At 45.0% G+C, this 17,181-nt stretch overlaps 1 protein-coding gene across 25 annotated transcripts in view; it reads right to left on the reverse strand.

The window, feature by feature from the left end:
• The window catches only part of USP54 (ubiquitin specific peptidase 54), a 138,854-nt gene that overhangs the window by 7,203 nt on the left and 114,470 nt on the right, over positions 1-17,181 (reverse strand). For 14 of the 25 annotated variants that reach the window (XM_030798218.1, XM_030798217.1, XM_030798215.1 and 11 more), the window contains 3 exons: positions 15,360-16,732; positions 538-656; positions 76-216 (listed from right to left, as the gene is read on the reverse strand). In XM_030798218.1, the coding sequence (XP_030654078.1) occupies positions 76-216; positions 538-656; positions 15,360-16,732 (1,633 nt within the window). Of the gene's footprint in view, positions 1-75; positions 217-537; positions 657-3,190; positions 3,237-15,359; positions 16,733-17,181 lie in introns of those variants that run through there. The other 11 variants (XM_030798232.1, XM_030798231.1, XM_030798219.1 and 8 more) reach the window with 7 other exon arrangements.

Below are 17,181 nucleotides of genomic sequence, written 5' to 3' on the forward strand. Positions count from 1 at the left end.
CTTCTTCACCCGCACTGTATTTTTGCTTAGCAAGGAGGAGGGTGCTCTGAATAGATGGACCCTGATTCTACTTACAAAACTGTGGGAAGAAACTGGAGCTTCCTCCCTCTCTGAGACAACGGTGCCACTGAGACTGCGTGAGATGCGACGTAAGTTCTCTGCACTGTACTGCTCATCCTCCCCACACTCCCTGCTGAGGCCTCGGCAAGGTGTAGCCTTCAAACACACAGATACATACAGGCAGACACATAATACTAGACTTATGGTTTTCCCACAGACACTATCCTCAGGGTATGGGAAAGAGTAGGGGAAGGCTCAGTAGTAATAGACACCTGAATTAGATGTATTGGTAAGATGGTAGCCATGTAACAATCTCCTCTAATTCAAAAGAAGCCCAATCATAGACCTTATTTTCTTCTGATAGCCCCATATCACCATGCCTCTGCCTTATCATCATCCCTACCAGTCACATCTCTCCATAATTCCTTCCCCAACACACCACCCCAGGCCCAGCACCTTAGCACCTGAGGCTGCTACCTGAGAAGTACGCACTGTTCTGGCTTCATGGAGACCATGCTCTATTTCTGCTGTTGGAGTCTTTGAGAGACCAGGATCAGGGGCTGAGTGCAACCTCCTCCCCATGCCATCTGCAGAGCCTGAAGAGGAAAACACAAATACAAGTTGAGGCCATCTCTTCCCCTAGGGCCTAACCTCTAAGCCTAGCAGCACAAACTTAGGAGCTGTTGTTTCATTAAATAATAAATATGCATCCCTGAATTCAACGGAGGGACATGCTTCTGGAATTTAGAAACAAGAGGGGCGGCCGGGTGCGGTGGCTCACGCCTGTAAACCCAGCACTTTGGGAGGCTGAGGAGGGTGGAACACAAGGTCAAGAGATCAAGACCATCCTGGCTAACACGGTGAAACCCCGTCTCTACTAAAAATACAAAAAAATTAGCCGGGCGAGGTGGTGGGCGCCTGTAGTCCCAGCTACTTGGGAGGCTGAGGGAGGAGAATGGCATGAACCTGGGAGGCGGAGCTTGCAGTGAGCCGAGATCGTGCCACTGCACTCCAGCCTGGGCAACAGCGAGACTCCGTCTCAAAAAAAAAAAAAGAAAAAGAAAAAAAGAAAAAGAAACGAGGGGCTAGGTGCGGTGGCTCACACCTGTAATCCCAGCACTTTGGGAGGCCAACACGGGCGGATCACGAGGTCAGGAGATCGAGACCACCCTGGCTAACACGGTAAAACCCCGTATCTACTAAAAATACAAAAAATTAGCCGGGCGTGGTGGCAGGCACCTGTAATCCCAGCTACTCGGGAGGCTGAGGCAGGAGAATGGCGTAAACCCGGGAAGCGTAGCTTGCAGTGAGCGGAGATCTCGCCACTGCACTCCAGCCTGGGTGACAGAGCGAGACTCCGTCTCAAAAAAAAAAGAAACAAGAATTTTAGAATATGGATAGTTTACTGAATGTCCCCATCTTGCTTCATTTCATTTTTGTAAACATAATCAGCTTCTGTCAGACTTGGGCTCAAGACTTATAGACAGAGGAAAGTAACAGTGATTTTTTTTTTTCTAACAGTGATTTTCTAAAGTATCTGTGGTGACAAAGGAATTTTTTTTTTTTTTTTTTTTTTTTTGAGACGGAGTCTCGCTCTGTTGCCCAGGCTGGAGTGCAGTGGCGCTATCTCCACTCACTGCAAGCTCCGCCTCCCGGGTTCACGCCATTCTCCTGCCTCAGCCTCTCCGAGTAGCTGGGACTACAGGCGCCCGCCACCACACCCGGCTAATTTTTTTTGTATTTTTAGTAGAGACGGGGTTTCACCGTGGTCTCGATCTCCTGACCTCGTGATCTGCCCGCCTCGGCCTCCCAAAGTGCTGGGATTACAAGCGTGAGCCACCGCGCCCGGCCGACAGAGGAAATTATCTCCAGTCTAGTTCAGAATAGAAATTATCATAATAATCATCTATCAAACCTCCTCATTTTATATAACAGGAAAATAGTTCCAGGGTCTGAGAGTTTAGTAGTTTAACCAGGATTAAAATTAAATCCTCTTGATTTTCAGTACAGTACTCTTATCATCTCACCTGGTGACATCTTGTACTCTGAGAGCAGGAGCTCCTCGGGAATGTTTTACATATGTAATGCTCTTTTCCCATTAGCTTCTCTCAAATCATTTAAATTTCTAAACAACCACTAAATGCTTACCTCTCTTCAAAATCTTTCTAGATTGTTCAGAATTGCTCTAAACTAGATTGGTGACTCCCAAGGGGCTATCCCCAATCCAACTAATTAAGTTCCCCATTCTGAAACTGTATAGGCCCCTGACCTACATTTGATACATATGTCCATGGCCAATTCATGTCTTGATTTGATGATTTGATTCTAATATATATTATATCTAATATATCTAATATATAATATATATTAGATATATTATATATAAGATATATATAATATTATATAATATATATAATATTATATATAAGATATTTTATATATAATATTATATATATGTATATGGCTGAAGCTGATATTATTCATGTAAGTATTGTAAGACCAGTTATGTTCAGTATTCCTGGGTACCTAAATGCAGTGCTTTCAATACCACCTCAGATTCATCTGGGAACTTTTAAAAATATAGCTTCCTGGATGTTACCACAGACCTGAATCAGAAGGTTTGTGGTTGGTGCCTGGGAATTTTCATTTTTGAAAGATTCCCAAAAAGTCTAAGAAAATATCCTTGAACATTATTGGGGGAAATGTGAACTGTTACAGTCTTCCTAAAAAGCAACCTGGTAATCTCCAATAAAATAAAAAATATATTTATCCTGTTGCCCAACGATTCTAATCCTGAGAAGAAGAAAAAAACACCAGTTCATAACAACATATATATAAGAATATTTTCAACTGACATAATTTATAGTAGCCAAGAACACTAGAAATAAAGTAATGCCCATCTATAGAAGAATAAATACATTATGGTTTAATACCAAATATTGTCCAGCCACTTAAAAAGACTGAACTAAGTTAAACTTGATGATTTGAAGGAATTTTAATGAAACATTGTTGCATTAAAAGGAAAAAAATCTGTAAAATGATATACAAGCAAAAACACTTTTTATGTATATGTAGGTCTACATAGGATTGTATGAACAGAAAATACAATGTATGCACACTAGATAATTACCTGGGGAAGTAGGGACTGGCTGTGAGAGAAGAGACAGGAAAATTGTCTATAATAAAAACAGCATGTGTGTTATGTTCTTATTTCTATAAAATTATTTCTGTATTTATGTGTTTTTTGGGTTTTTCTGAGCCACTCCTCAGATGATTATAGGTAGCCAGGTTTAAGGATTACAGCTAAGGCCGGGCGTGGTGGCTCACGCCTGTAGTCCCAGCACTTTGGGAGGCCAAGGCAGGTGGATCACGAGGTCAGGAGTTCGAGACCAGCCTGACCAACATGGTGAAAACCCCATCTCTACTAAAAATACAAAAACCTTAGCCAGGCGTGGTGGCGGGCGCCTGTGATCCCAGCTACTCAGGAGGCTGAGGCAGGATAATCGCTTGAACCCGGGAGGCAGAAGCTGCAGTGAGTCAACATCGCGCCACTGCACTCCAGCTTGGGCAACAGAGACTCCATCACAAAAAAAAAAAAAAAAAAAAAAAAAAAAAATTACAGCTATGGCCGGGCGTGGTTGCTCATGCCTGTAATCCTAGCACTTTGGGAGACTGAGGCAGTAGGATCACTTGAGCCTAGGAATTCAAGACCAGCCTAGGCAACATAGTGAGACCCCATCTCTAAAAAAAGAAAAAAGAAAAGCATTAAAAAAATTAGCCAGGTATGGTGGTACACACCTGTACTCGGAAGGCTGAGGCAGGAGGGTCACTTGAACCTGGAAGGTGGAAACTGCAGTGAGCCGTGATCGTGCCACTGTACTCCAGCCTGGGTGACAGAGTAAGACTTTGTCTCGGCCGGGCGCGGTGGCTCACGCTTGTAATCCCAGCACTTTGGGAGGCCGAGGCGGGCGGATCACGAGGTCAGGAGATCGAGACCACGGTGAAACCCCGTCTCTACTAAAAATACAAAAAATTAGCCGGGCGTGGTGGCGGGCGCCTGTAGTCCCAGCTACTTGGAGAGGCTGAGGCAGGAGAATGGCGTGAGCCCGGGAGGCGGGGCTTGCAGTGAGCCGAGATTGCACCACTGCACTCCAGCCTGGGTGACAAAGCGAGACTCCGTCTCAAAAAAAAAAAAAAAAAAAAAAAAAAAAAAAAAAAAGATTTACAGAGTAATGTTTAGAATTGGGTGTTCCTCTAATCAAGCCAAATGTGACTCCTAGACAAGAAGGAACCTCCTGAAGGGAGTAGAATCTGATTCCTTTAAAAGAAGGCAGGGGGCGATGGCTCACGCCTGTGATCCCAGCACTTTAAGAGGCGAGGCAGGTGGATAACCTGAGGTCAGGAGTTCACGACCAGCCTGGCCAACATGGCGAAAGCCTGTCTCTATTAAAAATACAGAAATTAGTCAGGTGCAGTGGTGTGTGCCTGTAGTCCCAGCCACTCGGGAGGCTGAGGCAGGAGAATCACTTGAACGTGGGAGGCAGAGGTTGCAATGAGCTGAGATTGCACCACTGAGCTCCAGACTGGGCAATAGAGCGAGAATCCATCAGAAAAAAAAAAAAAAAAAAAAAAAAGAATTTAAGCAGAGGTAGAGGTGGCCATTTGTAAGGGAATTTCTAGATTATTTCAATAGAAGATAGGGTTAAGATGTCTACTCTCTGATCAATAGAAAGACTACCAGACATTATGTATTTGCTGATACGATGTAAGAAACACAAAGAACTTCCTATTAAATATTCTTATTTTTAAAATTTGTATCCGATTTTAATTGAGCCTTTAGCTCTAAGTACTACGTTATAGGAAAAATGAGGGCTAGAAGAACATGTTTTTCTTTTTTGAGACAGAGTCTCCCTCTGTTGCCCAGGCTGGAGTGTAGTGGTGTGATCTCAGCTCACCACAACCTCCGCCTCCCAGGTTCAAGCGATTCTCCTGCCTCAGCCTCCCGAGTAGCTGGGACTACAGGTGCATGCCACCATGCCCGACTAATTTTTATATTTTTAGTGGAGACAGGGTTTCACCATGTTGGCCAGGCTGGTCTTGAATTCCTGACCTCGTGATCTGCCTGCCTTGGCCTCCCAAAGTGCTGGGATTACAGGTGTGAGCCAACGCACCCGGCCAGAACTGTTTTTTTTTTTTTCTTAAGGACTTAGACTATAATCAGCAATGTTAAAAGACAATGACCAAATTTCTCCAACAAATAAATGGAAGGGGAAAAAACACAGGGTATAATACTGGCAAAAAAAAGCAAAAAAAAAAAAGACTTAAGAGCCTTATCATCAAAATGCAGTATGTGTGTCTTGTTTGAATCCCGACTTGAAATAAAACAACTGTATAAAGACATTTATGGGACCACTGAGAAAACTGGAATATTGGCTAGGTATTATATTAAGAGATTATTGTTAACTTTTTAGGTATAATAATATTATAGGTTTGTCTTTTAAAAAAGAATCTGGCCGGGTGCAGTGGCTCATGCCTGTAATCCCAGCACTTTGGGAGGCCAAGGCAGGTGGATCACCTGAGGTCAGGAGTTCAAGACCAGCCTGGCCAACATGGTGAAACCCTGTCTCTACTAAAAAAAAAAAAAATACAAAAATTAGCCAGGTATGGTGGTGCGCGCCTATAATCCCAGCTACACAGGGGGCTGAGGCAGGAGAATCGCATTAACCTGGGAGGCAGAGGCTGCAGTAAGTCGAGATTGCGCCACTGCATTCCAGCCTGGGTGACAAAGCGAGACTCCGTCTCATTAAAAAAAAAAAAAAAAAAAAAAAAGAATCTTTATTTCTGAGAGATACATGCCAAATTATTTATGAATGAAATAATATAATGTCAGAGATTTAGAGATTTGTTTTAAAATAATCTAGAGGAAGCGGCCAGGCGCCATGGCTCACGCCTGTAATCCCAGCACTTTGGGAGTCCGAGGCGGGCGGATCACGAGGTCAGGAGATTGAGACCATCCTGGCTAACACAGTGAAACCCCATCTCTACTAAAAATACAAAAAATTAGCCGGGCGTGGTGGCAGGTGCCTGTGGTCCCAGCTACTCGGGAGGCTGAGGCAGGAGAATGGCGTGAACCCAGGAGGCAGAGCTTGCAGTGAGCGGAGATCGCGCCACTGCACTCCAGCCTGGGCAAGAAAGCGAGACTCCACCTCAAAAAAATAAAAAAATAATAATCTAGAGGAGGCTGGGCATTGTAGCCCGTGCCTGTAATCCTAGCACTTTGGGTGGTTGAGGCGGATGGACTACTTGAGCTCATGAGGTAGAGACCAACCTGGGCAACATGACAAAACCCTGTCTCTCCAAACCACACAAAAATTAGCCGGATGTAGTGGTGTGTGCCTGTGGTCCCAGCTACTCAGGAAGCTGCAGTGGGAGGACCTCAGCAGTGGCCCTGATGGCACCACTGCATTCCAGCCTGGGCAACAAAGCAAGACCTTGTCTCAAAAAATAAAATAAAATAATGTAGAGGGGAAAGGAAAGTGGGGGAGGTATAGCTAAATCAAAACTGGCCATATGCGTGGTGGCTCATGCCTGTAATCCCAGCACTTTGGGAGGCCAAGGCGGGCGGATCACGAGGTCAGGAGATGGAGACCATCCTGGATAATATGGTGAAACCCCGTCTCTACTAAAAATACAAAAATTAGCCAGGCTTGGTGGCACGCGCCTGTAGTCCCAGCTACTTGGGAGGCTGAGGCAGGAGAATCACTTGAACCCGGGAGGCGGAGGTTGCAGTGAGCCGGGATTGCACCACTGCACTCCAGCCTGGGAGACAGAACGAGACCTCGTCTAAAAAATAAATAAATAAAATAAAATAAAAACTGGCCATATGTTGATAACTGTGCAAGATAATCACTATGGAAGCTGGTTATAAGTACCTGGAGGGTTATTATAACATTTATTCTTTTTTTTTTTTTTTTGAGATGGAGTTTTGCTCTTGTTGCTCAGGCTGTAGTGCAACGGGCAGCTCACTGCAACCTCCGTCTCCCGGGTTCAAGTGATTCTCCTGCCTCAGCCTCCTGAGTAGCTAGGTTTACAGGCATCCACCACCAACATGCCCAGCTAATTTTTTGTATTTTCAGTAGAGACTGGGTTTCACCATGTTGGCCAGGCTGGTCTCAAACTCCTGACCTCAGGTGATCCATCCGCTTTGGCCTCCCAAAGTGCTGGGATTATAGGTGTGAGTCACTGTGCCCGGCCTACTCTTATTCTTTACTTTTGAATATATTTGAAATTTCCCATAACAAAAGTTAATTTTTTACTTTTTATATATCTATAAGATGATGTCTGCCCAAGTTAAAAATACAATGAAATTCAGAATATAGGTCAAGAGCAGTGTTTATATAACACTTTAGGAACTACAATTATGTCAAAATTAACCTGGTTACAAAAGACCACATACTGTATGATTCCATTTATATGAAATGTCCAGAACAGGCAAATCTCTAGAGAAAGAAAATAGATTAGTGGTTGCCTGGGGTTGGGGGAAGAAAAGGAGGAGATAAAGAGTGATTTATCAATGGGTACAAAGTTTCTGATGAAAACACTTTTTTTTTTTTTTTTTTTTTTTTTGAGACAGGGTCTCACTCTGTTGCCCAGGCGCAATCTCAGCTCACGGCAACCTCTGCCTCCTGGGTTCAAGCGATTCTCCCACCTCAAATGAAAATACTTTAAAACTGATTGTGGTGATGGATGGAGAACTCTGATATACTAAAACCCACTGTATTGTATACTTTAAATAGGTGAAATGTATGGCATGTAAATTACATATCAATAAAGCGTTTTTTTTTTTTAGCATTTTTTGAAAAAGTAATTTGGTGGCCGGGCATGGTGGCTCACGCCTGTAATCCCAGCATTTTGGGAGGCTGAGGCAGGTGGATTGCTTGAGCTCAGAGTTTGAGACCAGCCTGGGCAACATGGTGAAACCCCGTCTCTATAAAATATACAAAAATTAGTCAGGTGTGGTGGCACATGCCTGTAATCCCAGCTACTTGGGAGGCTGAAGCACGAGAATCGCTTGAACCTGGGAGACGGAGGTTGCAGTGAGCTGAGGTTGTGTCGCTGCGCTCCAGCCTGGGCAACAGAGCGAGACTCTGTCTCAAAAAATAAATAAATTTTAAAAAGTAACATAATTTGGTGCTTAACAAATGTTTTATAATAAGATAAAGAACTCCTCTCAAATTATATTCTTTTTTTTCTTTTTTTTTTGAGACAGAGTTTCACTCTTGTCGCCCAGGCTGGAGTGCAGTGGCGTGATCTCGGCTCACTGCAACCTCCATCTCCTGGGTTCAAGCGATTCTCCTGCCTCAGCCTCCAGAGTAGCTGGGATTACAGGCACATGCCACAATACCCAGCTAAATTTTTTTGTATTTTTAGTAGAGATGGGGTTTCACCATGTTGGTCAGGCTGGTCTCGAACTCCTGACCTCAGGTGATCCACCCGACTCAGCCTCCCAAAGTGCTGGGATTACAGGCGTGAGCCACCACGCCCGGCCAAATTATATTTTTTCATATGTGAATCCTAATTGGCATTTTCCTTCATCATCTACTTCCTGATTAATTCTATCTGATCACTTCTTTATTCTATGCCATATCACTCCTCTTTTTTTTGAGACAGGGTCTTGTTCTGTTGCTCAGGCTGGAGTGCAGTAGCATGACCACAGCTCACTGCAGCCTCAACCTCCCAGTCTCAGTTGATCCTCCTGCTTCAGCCTCCCAAGTAGCTGGACTACAGAACTGCACCATCACACCCAGCTAATTTTCTCAGTCTTTGTAGAGATGGGGATCTTACTGTGTTGCCCAGCTAGTCTTGAACTCCTGGGCTCAAGTGATCCTCACACCTTGGCTTCTCACAGTGCTGGTATTACAGGCGTGAGCCACTGCGCCCAGCCTGTCATGTCACTTCTTAAGGACTCAGTTTTTAAACCAGGGACTCTAACAAAAATAAAGACTAGTTTGATTTTACCTTTTTTTTTTTTTAAGAGATAGGGTCTCACTATGTTGCCCAGGCTGGAGGAGAGTGGCTGTTCACAGGCATGTGCTCATAGCACACTATAGCCTGAAGCTCCTGGCCTCAAGTGATTTTCCTGGCTCAGTCTCCCAAGTAGCTGGGGTTACAGGCATGAGCCATCATGCTCCACTTGATTTGATAAATATATTGAGAATGGATTGACTACTAGATAGATTTTTAAAAATTTGTTTCTTTACACTACTAGATGAAAAAATTAATGGTCAGTAAGTACTCTTTCATACTGTTTTCAGAAGTATGGTCTTCTTCAAAGCTAACTGGCCAGTATGTATCATTTTTTTTAAGTTTATAACATTCAAATTAGTCAGGTATGGTAGTGCATGCCTGTAGTCCCAACTACTCAAGGGGCTGAGGTGGGAGGATCTCTTGAGCCAAGAAGGTCAAGGCTACAGTGATCCGTGATCATGCCACTGCACTCCAGCCAAGACAACAACATGAGACCCTGTCTCAAAAATGAAAAAAAAAAAAAAGTTTATAACATTCAACTAGTTATTAGTCTTCCAAAAGTTTATTCTAAGGAGCTCATGAGAAATGTGGCCACTTAAGTGCAAAGATATTCAACACAGTACTATGTTATTAAAAATTACAAGTAAGCCAGAAGCAGTGGCTCACCTTATAGTCACTTCTCACCTTATAGTCCCAGCACTTTGGGAGGCTGATGCAGGCAGATTACTTGAGGCCAGGAGTTCGAGACCAGCCTGGCCAACATGGTGAAATCCTGTCTCTGCTAAAAATACAAAAAATTAGCCAGGCTTGGTGGCACACGCCTATGGTTCCAGCTACTAGGGAGGCTGAGGCAGGAGAATTGCTTGAACCCGGGAGGTGGAGGTTGCAGTGAACCAAGGTTGTGCAACTGTATTCCAGCCTGGGTGACAGAGCAAGACTGCCTCAAAAAAAAAAAAAAAAAAATTGTAAGTAACCTAAATATTCAACAATAGTAGGAAGGTTGAAGAAATAAATTATAGTACATTCATATGAAACACTTTATAACCATTAAAGATAGTTTTTACAGCAAATGCTCACAGATATAACATGAGAAAGTCATGATACTAAACTGTATACATATAGTGTAAAGATACTGCTTTTTGCAAAAACAAAACTATATAGTACATGTGTATAAAAACGAAAACCAAAGGTAAGCTTATGAAAACATTGAGTGAGATTATCAGTGATTTTTGATACTTTATGTATTTTCAAACTACCTGCAATGAAAAATATTGCTATTTTGGGTAATATTTTTTTTTGTTTTTGTTTTTGAGATAGAGGCTTGGTCTGTCGCCCAGGTTAGAATGCAGTGGCACAATCTCAGTTCACTGCAACCTCCTGGGTTCAAGCAATTCTCCTGCCATCAGCCCCCACAAATAGCTGGGATTACAGGTGCCTGCCACCACACCTGGCTAATTTTTTTTGTATTTTTAGTACAGACAAGGTTTCACCATGTTGGCCAGGCTGATTTCGAACTCCTGACCTCAAGTGATCTGCCCACCTCAGCCTCCCAAAGTGCTAGGATTATAAGTGTGAGCTACTGTGTCTGGCCTATTTTTGTTTTTTAAATATAATAATTTTTTAAATATAATAATTTTTTTTCTTTTTAAGACAGAGTTTGGCTCTTGTTGCCCAGGCTGGAGTGCAATGGCGCGAGCTCAGCTCACAACAACCTCTGCCTCCCGGGTTCAAGCAATTCTGCCTCAGCCTCCCAAGTAGCTGGGATTACAGGTATGTGCCACCACACGTGGCTAATTTTTTTTTTTTTTTTTCTTTAAGATGGAGTCTTGCTCTGTCGCCCAGGCTGGAGTGCAGTGGCATGATCTCGGCTCACTGCAACCTCCGCCTCCCAGGTTCAAGCCAATTCTGCCTCACCCTCCTGAGTAGCTAGGACTACAGGCACATGCCACCATGCCTGGCTAATTTTTTGTATTTTTAGTAGAGAAGGGGTTTCACTGTTAGCTAGGATGGTCTCAATCTCCTGACCTCGTGATCAGCCCACCTCGGCCTCTCAAAGTGTTGGGATTACAGGCATGAGCCACTGTACCCGGCCTAATTTTGTATTTTTAGCAGAGACAGGGTTTCTCCATGTTGGTCAGCCTGGTCTTGAACTCCCGACCTCAGGTTATCTGCCTCCTCGGCCTTCCAAAGTGCAGGGATAACAGGCGTGAGCCACTGTGCCCGGCCCTCTTTTTTTTTTTTTTTTTTTTTTTTTTGAGATGGAGTCTCACTCTGTCGCCCAGGCTGGAGTGCAGTGGTATAATCTCAGCTCACTACAACCTCTGCCACCCAGGTTCAAGCAATTCTCCTGCCTCAGCCTCTGAATAGCTGGGATTACAGGCACCTGCCACCATGCCTGGCTAATTTGTGTAGTTTTATTTTATTTTATTTATTTTTATTTTTTTGAGACACAGTCTCACTGTCGCCCAGGCTGGAGTGCAGTGGCACGATCTCGGCTCACTGCAGGCTCCGCCCCCCAGGGTTCACGCCATTCTCCTGCCTCAGCCTCCCGAGTAGCTGAGACTACAGGTGCCCGCCGCCTCACCCGGCTAATTTTTTGTATTTTTAGTAGAGACGGGGTTTCACTGTGTTAGCCAGGATGGTCTCGATCTCCTGACCTCCTGATCCGCCCGCCTCCGTCTCCCAAAGTGCTGGGATTACAGGCGTGAGCCACCGCGCCCGGCCAATTTTTGTAGTTTTGGTAGAGACGGGGTTTCACAATCTTGGCCAAGCTGGTCTTGAACTGCCGACCTCTGATCCACCCACCTCAGCCTCCCAAAGTGCTGGGATTACAGGCGTAAGCCACCACGCCTGGCCAATATAATAATGTTTAACTTTCAGCCAGGCACAGAGGCTCACGCCTGTAATTCCAGAACTTTGAGAGGCCAAGGTGGGCAGATAACCTGAGGTCAGGAGTTCAAGACCAGCCTGACCTACACGGAGAAACCCCCGTCTCTACTAAAAATACAAAATTAGCTAGGCATGGTGATGCATGCCTGTAATCCCAGCTACATGGGAGGGTGAGGCAGGAGAATCACTTGAACCTGGGAGGCGGAGGTTGTGGTGAGCTGAGATTGTGCCATTGCACTCCAGCCTGTGCAAGAAAAGCAAAACTCTATCTCAAAAAAAAAAAAGTTTAACTTTCAACTAGTTAGTTCAATTTTGCAATTTATTATTTTGTATGTTTATTATTATTATTATTATTTTGAGACAGAGTCTCACTCTGTTACCCAGGCTGGAGTGCAGTGGCGCAGTCTCGGCTCACTGCAACCTCCACCTGCCGGGTTCAAGCCGATTCTGCCTCAGCCTCCCGAGTAGCTAGGACTACAGGCACACACCACTATGCCTGGCTAATTTTTTATATTTTTTGTAGAGACAGGGTTTCACCATGCTGGTCAGGCTGGTCTTGAACTCCTGACCACAGGTGATCTGCCCACCTCAGCCTCCCAAAGTGCTGGGATTACAGGAGTGAGCCACTGTGCCTGGCTATGGCTATTCTTTTTTTTTTTTTTTTTTTTTTGAGAAAGAGTGTCACTCTGTCGCCCAGGATGGAGTGCTGCAGTGGCACAATCTCGGGCTCACTGCAACCTCTGTCTTCCGGGTCCAAGCGATTCTCCTGCCTCAGCCTCCTGAGTAGCTGAGGTTACAGGAATGTGCCACCATGCCCGGCTAATTTTTTTTTTTTTTTTTTTCTGAGACAGAGTCTTGCTCTGTTGCCCAGGCTACAGTGCAGTGGCTCAATCTCGGCTCAATGCAACCTCCACCTCCTGGGTTCAACCAATTCTCCTGCCTCCGCTTCCCGAGTAGCTGGGATTACAGGTGCCCACCACCACGCCCAGCTAATTTTTTGTACTTTTAGTAGAGACAGGGTCTCACCATGTTGGCCAGGCTGGTCTTGAACTCCTGACCTTGGGTGATCCACCCACCTCGGCCTCCCAAAGTGCTGGGATCACAGGTGTGAGCCACTGCACCCAGCTAATTTTTTTGTGTATATTTTTAGCAGAGACGGGGTTTCATCATGTTAGCCAGGATGGTCTCAATCTCCTGACCTCATGATCCACCCGCCTCCGCCCCCAAAGTGCTGGGATTACAGGCATGAGCCACCAAGCCCAGCCTTATTATTCTTAAAATAATTATTTGTGGCCAGGCACGGTGGCTCATGTCTATAATCCCTGCGCTTTGGGAGGCCAAGGCGGGCAGATCACTTGAGGTCAGGGCTTCGAGATGAGCCTGGCCAACATGGTGAACCCCATCTCTACTAAAAATATAAAAATTAGCTGGGCGTGGTGGCACATGCCTGTAATCCCAGCTACTCGGGAGGCTGAGGCAGGAGAAGTGGCCTGAACCCGGGAGGTAGAGGTTGCAGTGAGCTGAGATCACGTCACTGCACTCCAGCCTGGGCAACAGAGCGAGACTCTGTCTCAAAAAAAAAAAAAAATTATCTGTGTATTCTTGCTTCCTTAGATAGAAAGCTCACTGAGGCAGACTCCAGCTTTCCCTTATTCTTTAGATTCTTCCCATATCAACCAGTCCTATTAAAGACCACCTTAGTAAATGTTATTGTAAAATCTGCATTAGGATACGGATCCTCAGGAATGTGTCTTAATATCAAGTCTTAGGACAGGCATGGTGGCTCACACCTTTAATCCCAGCACTTTGGGAAGCTGAGGCGGATGGATCACCTGAGGTCAGGAGTTCAAGACCAGCCTGGCCAACCTGGTGAAACCCTGTCTCTACTAAAAATACAAGAGTTAGCCAGGTGTGGTGGTGAACGCCTGTAATCCCAGCTACTTGGGAGGCTGAGGCAAGAGAATCACTTGAACCCGGGAGGCAGAGGTTGCAGTGAGCTGAGATCACGCCATTGCACTCCAGCCTGGGCAACAGGAGTGAAACTCATCTCAGAAAAATAAATAAATAAATAAACAATTAAATCTTATATTTATGTGGTATTCCCCCCAAAGGCTCTGGATAACATAGTAAGTACTCAATAAACACTTACTTAACTGCAATTATATGTTGGTTGTCAGCATGCACGGAACCTGCACCATTACAGAAACTGTCACAGCCAAACTAAGGAAAAGTTCTCCAAGTTCAATTTCACAGAATCATACATACCATTTTAGAGTTAGAACATATCTTTTTTTAAAAAAAGCCAATTCTCTCATTTTACAGGTAAAACCTTGGCCCTGGGATATTAAGTGACTTGTCCAAATTTATACTGAGAGTTAATGTTGGAACCAGGAAAATATTTCAGGCTTTGGAGTTAAGTGTATCAATGCAAGTTACAAACATTCTTCATGTCTTCAATTTCCAGAACTGACTATGATGTGCACTTCAGGTGCAGGCTGTACTCTTCACTCTGTATTATCTCAGTCAGTGGCTACCCTGTAGGCATATAGTACATTAAAAATTCCATGAACACTAAACTTGACTTTTCCTAAAGGGATCAGGGAAGGTCTTGATATTGCTGGTTCAGTATGATCTGGAAATGTGCACACTGAGCATATGGACATTCTACTGCAAAGCAGACCTGGAGGCTGAATCTTGGGATTCTAAGCCATAGAAGAATATATTTTCCTCTCAGCCTCCCTCCATTTCATGCTGTCATGCTGAATCACTCTCAAAGACCTATGAACCATTCCTTTTTTTTTTTGAAATGGAGTCTCATTCTGTTGCCCAGGCTGGAGTGCAGTGGTGCGATCTCGGCTCACTGTAACCTCCGCCTCCCGAATTCAAGTGATTTCCCTGCCTCAGCCTCCCGAGTAGCTGGGACTACAGGCACGTACCACCACGCCTGGCTAATTTTCTGTATTTTTAGTAGAGAAGGGGTTTCACTATGTTGGCCAGGATGGTCTCAATCTCCTGACCTTGTGATCTGCCCGCCTCGGCCTCCCAAAGTGCTGGGATTACAGGAGTGAGCCACCATGCCCGGCCCTGAACCATTCTTTAGCACAGCATACTGGAGAAGCCATGGACAAATACTTAATAATCTCTTACTTTAGAAGGGGGGAAGTTGCCTGTGAGTGGTAATTCTGCCCCTTCCTCCACTCTAGCCACAAAGATGTCTAGATCTGGTCCTGAAGGCTTTCTGAGTAAAGTCAAAAGTTCTACTATCTCCTACTAAGCTGGGGGGGATACTATCTGTATAGAACACTCTCTTCTTCTGATCTTTCCCTGCTTTCAGCTTTTATATGATCCTCCCCCCTCCCCCCAACCCCTGGTTGCATTCTTACCTGTTTGGCTAAGTAGGTGCCAGGCCGTATCCTGCTGCCCCCATCCAGAACAGCCAGCTTGAGAAGCCTGAAGACTGGCCTGATACAGAGACTCCAATTCTGAGGTCTCCTGTTCTGTGTCTTGGTTCCAATGTGGATGCAAAAGGATGTGATTTCTCTCTGGATAGGTTACACACGTATGGGAATCATGAGGGGAGGACTTCATTCCTGGCCTAGGGGCCCCATGTTTAAGCTGAGAATCACAGAACCTTGTGATATTCACCCAGGAATCCAAAGGCAAGGAAGTCCCCAAGTCAGTACTGCTGCCCAGATCCTTAGACCTAACATCTCTCAGTTGGGACGGCTTCTGTTGGTATATGTCTGGCTCTGCCAACCTGGGCTGTCCTCCCCTAGAAGTTTCACCATTAGGCAGCCCAGAGTTTAAGGCAAGAGAAGAATGTTCAGTGGACTCTTCCCAGGAAAGTGGTCTATCCCCACCCTCCAGAGAGGACTGTTGCTTTGCCCATGGCCAGTGGCCTTTCTCTTGACCCTGTGAGAAAGGAGGCTTAGAATCAGAAGGGGAAGAGTTCTTCCTTAGACTACCTGACAAACTTCTATCCTTGAAACCTGTACTATTCCTCATGGAGACACCCTGCATCCTCTGGAACTGCTCAGCCAGAGAACGGACAAGCCCCTTCGTGCTGGGAAACTCTGGCCTATAGGTCTCCTCACTGCCTCTGTCCACTTTTAAAGTCAATGCAGTTTTGAGGCTTTGGCCTTGGAGGCATTGGTTAGTTTTCTGCACAGGATCAGGACAGTGAAGCACAAATGAAGAAGCAACAGGCATTATGGGGTGGCAGGTTCTATACAGGGGAAGGCTGGGCTGAGCTGATGAATTTGAAGGACTACAGCCTAGGCTGTGTTCATCTCCTCTCTCAGAGGTGGCTATTCCAGGCATCACCGGGGAGGGGTTAGAAGGATCCCTCTTTTCTTGGAACAGCTGTTCTTGAGCAATGCCTCTTCCTTCTTGTGGAGGGAGCTTGCTGCAACTGCTGCTGTCACACCTAGAGCCTTGCAGCTTACCCTCTGGGGCATCCAATGGCTCCCAACTATGATGAGAATTCTTCTCAGTCCACCCTGGTGTTTTAGGTAAACCTTGCCTGTGGAATGCAGAGGGTTCAATGTTGTCTACTTCAACCGAAGTCAGAAGCTTCAAGGCAGATCTACTGGGGGAGCTGTGCTGTGGGGCAGATGACTCTGGAGATAGTGATGAGTGTGACTCATGGCAGGAAGCAGGTGAATGGAAGAAAGAACTGGCCCCAAACTCTGTATCCGTGCCGGATTCCAGTTGGGCCTCTTGGCTTAACAATACTTGGAGCGGGATAGGCTGTTCACTGAAACAAATGGAGAGAGCTAGTCATAAGCTGCCTTGACTGACAGGAATGCTTACAGAAAGAACTGAACATTCCATTCCCATTTCTAGCTATTCACACAGGGAATGGTAAAAATAAACAGAAAGACAAGCACAAGTAGAGTCAGTAGTTCAGAGGATCACAAAAGAAAAGGCACATGGTCAGCTCACACCCAGGTAAATAGGTAACATTAATCCTCTTTATTAAATGCCCTCACCAAAGTTGCACAGTAACATTAAGTGGAGCCCTTGCCAATATTCTTCATTACCTGTGAAGTTGCATTCCAATCACATTCTACTTGCAAATTAGGAAACAAAATCAACTAGTCTCACATGCAGATGACATGGAAGGTAAGCAAAGCCTGAAAATCACTCATACCAAACAGCAAAAATCCAGGATGCTATACAGGGAGGCAAGTCCTACCTGGGGTC

Source organism: Nomascus leucogenys, chromosome 18 (assembly GCF_006542625.1).
Source record: "Nomascus leucogenys isolate Asia chromosome 18, Asia_NLE_v1, whole genome shotgun sequence".
NCBI lineage: Eukaryota > Metazoa > Chordata > Mammalia > Primates > Hylobatidae > Nomascus > Nomascus leucogenys.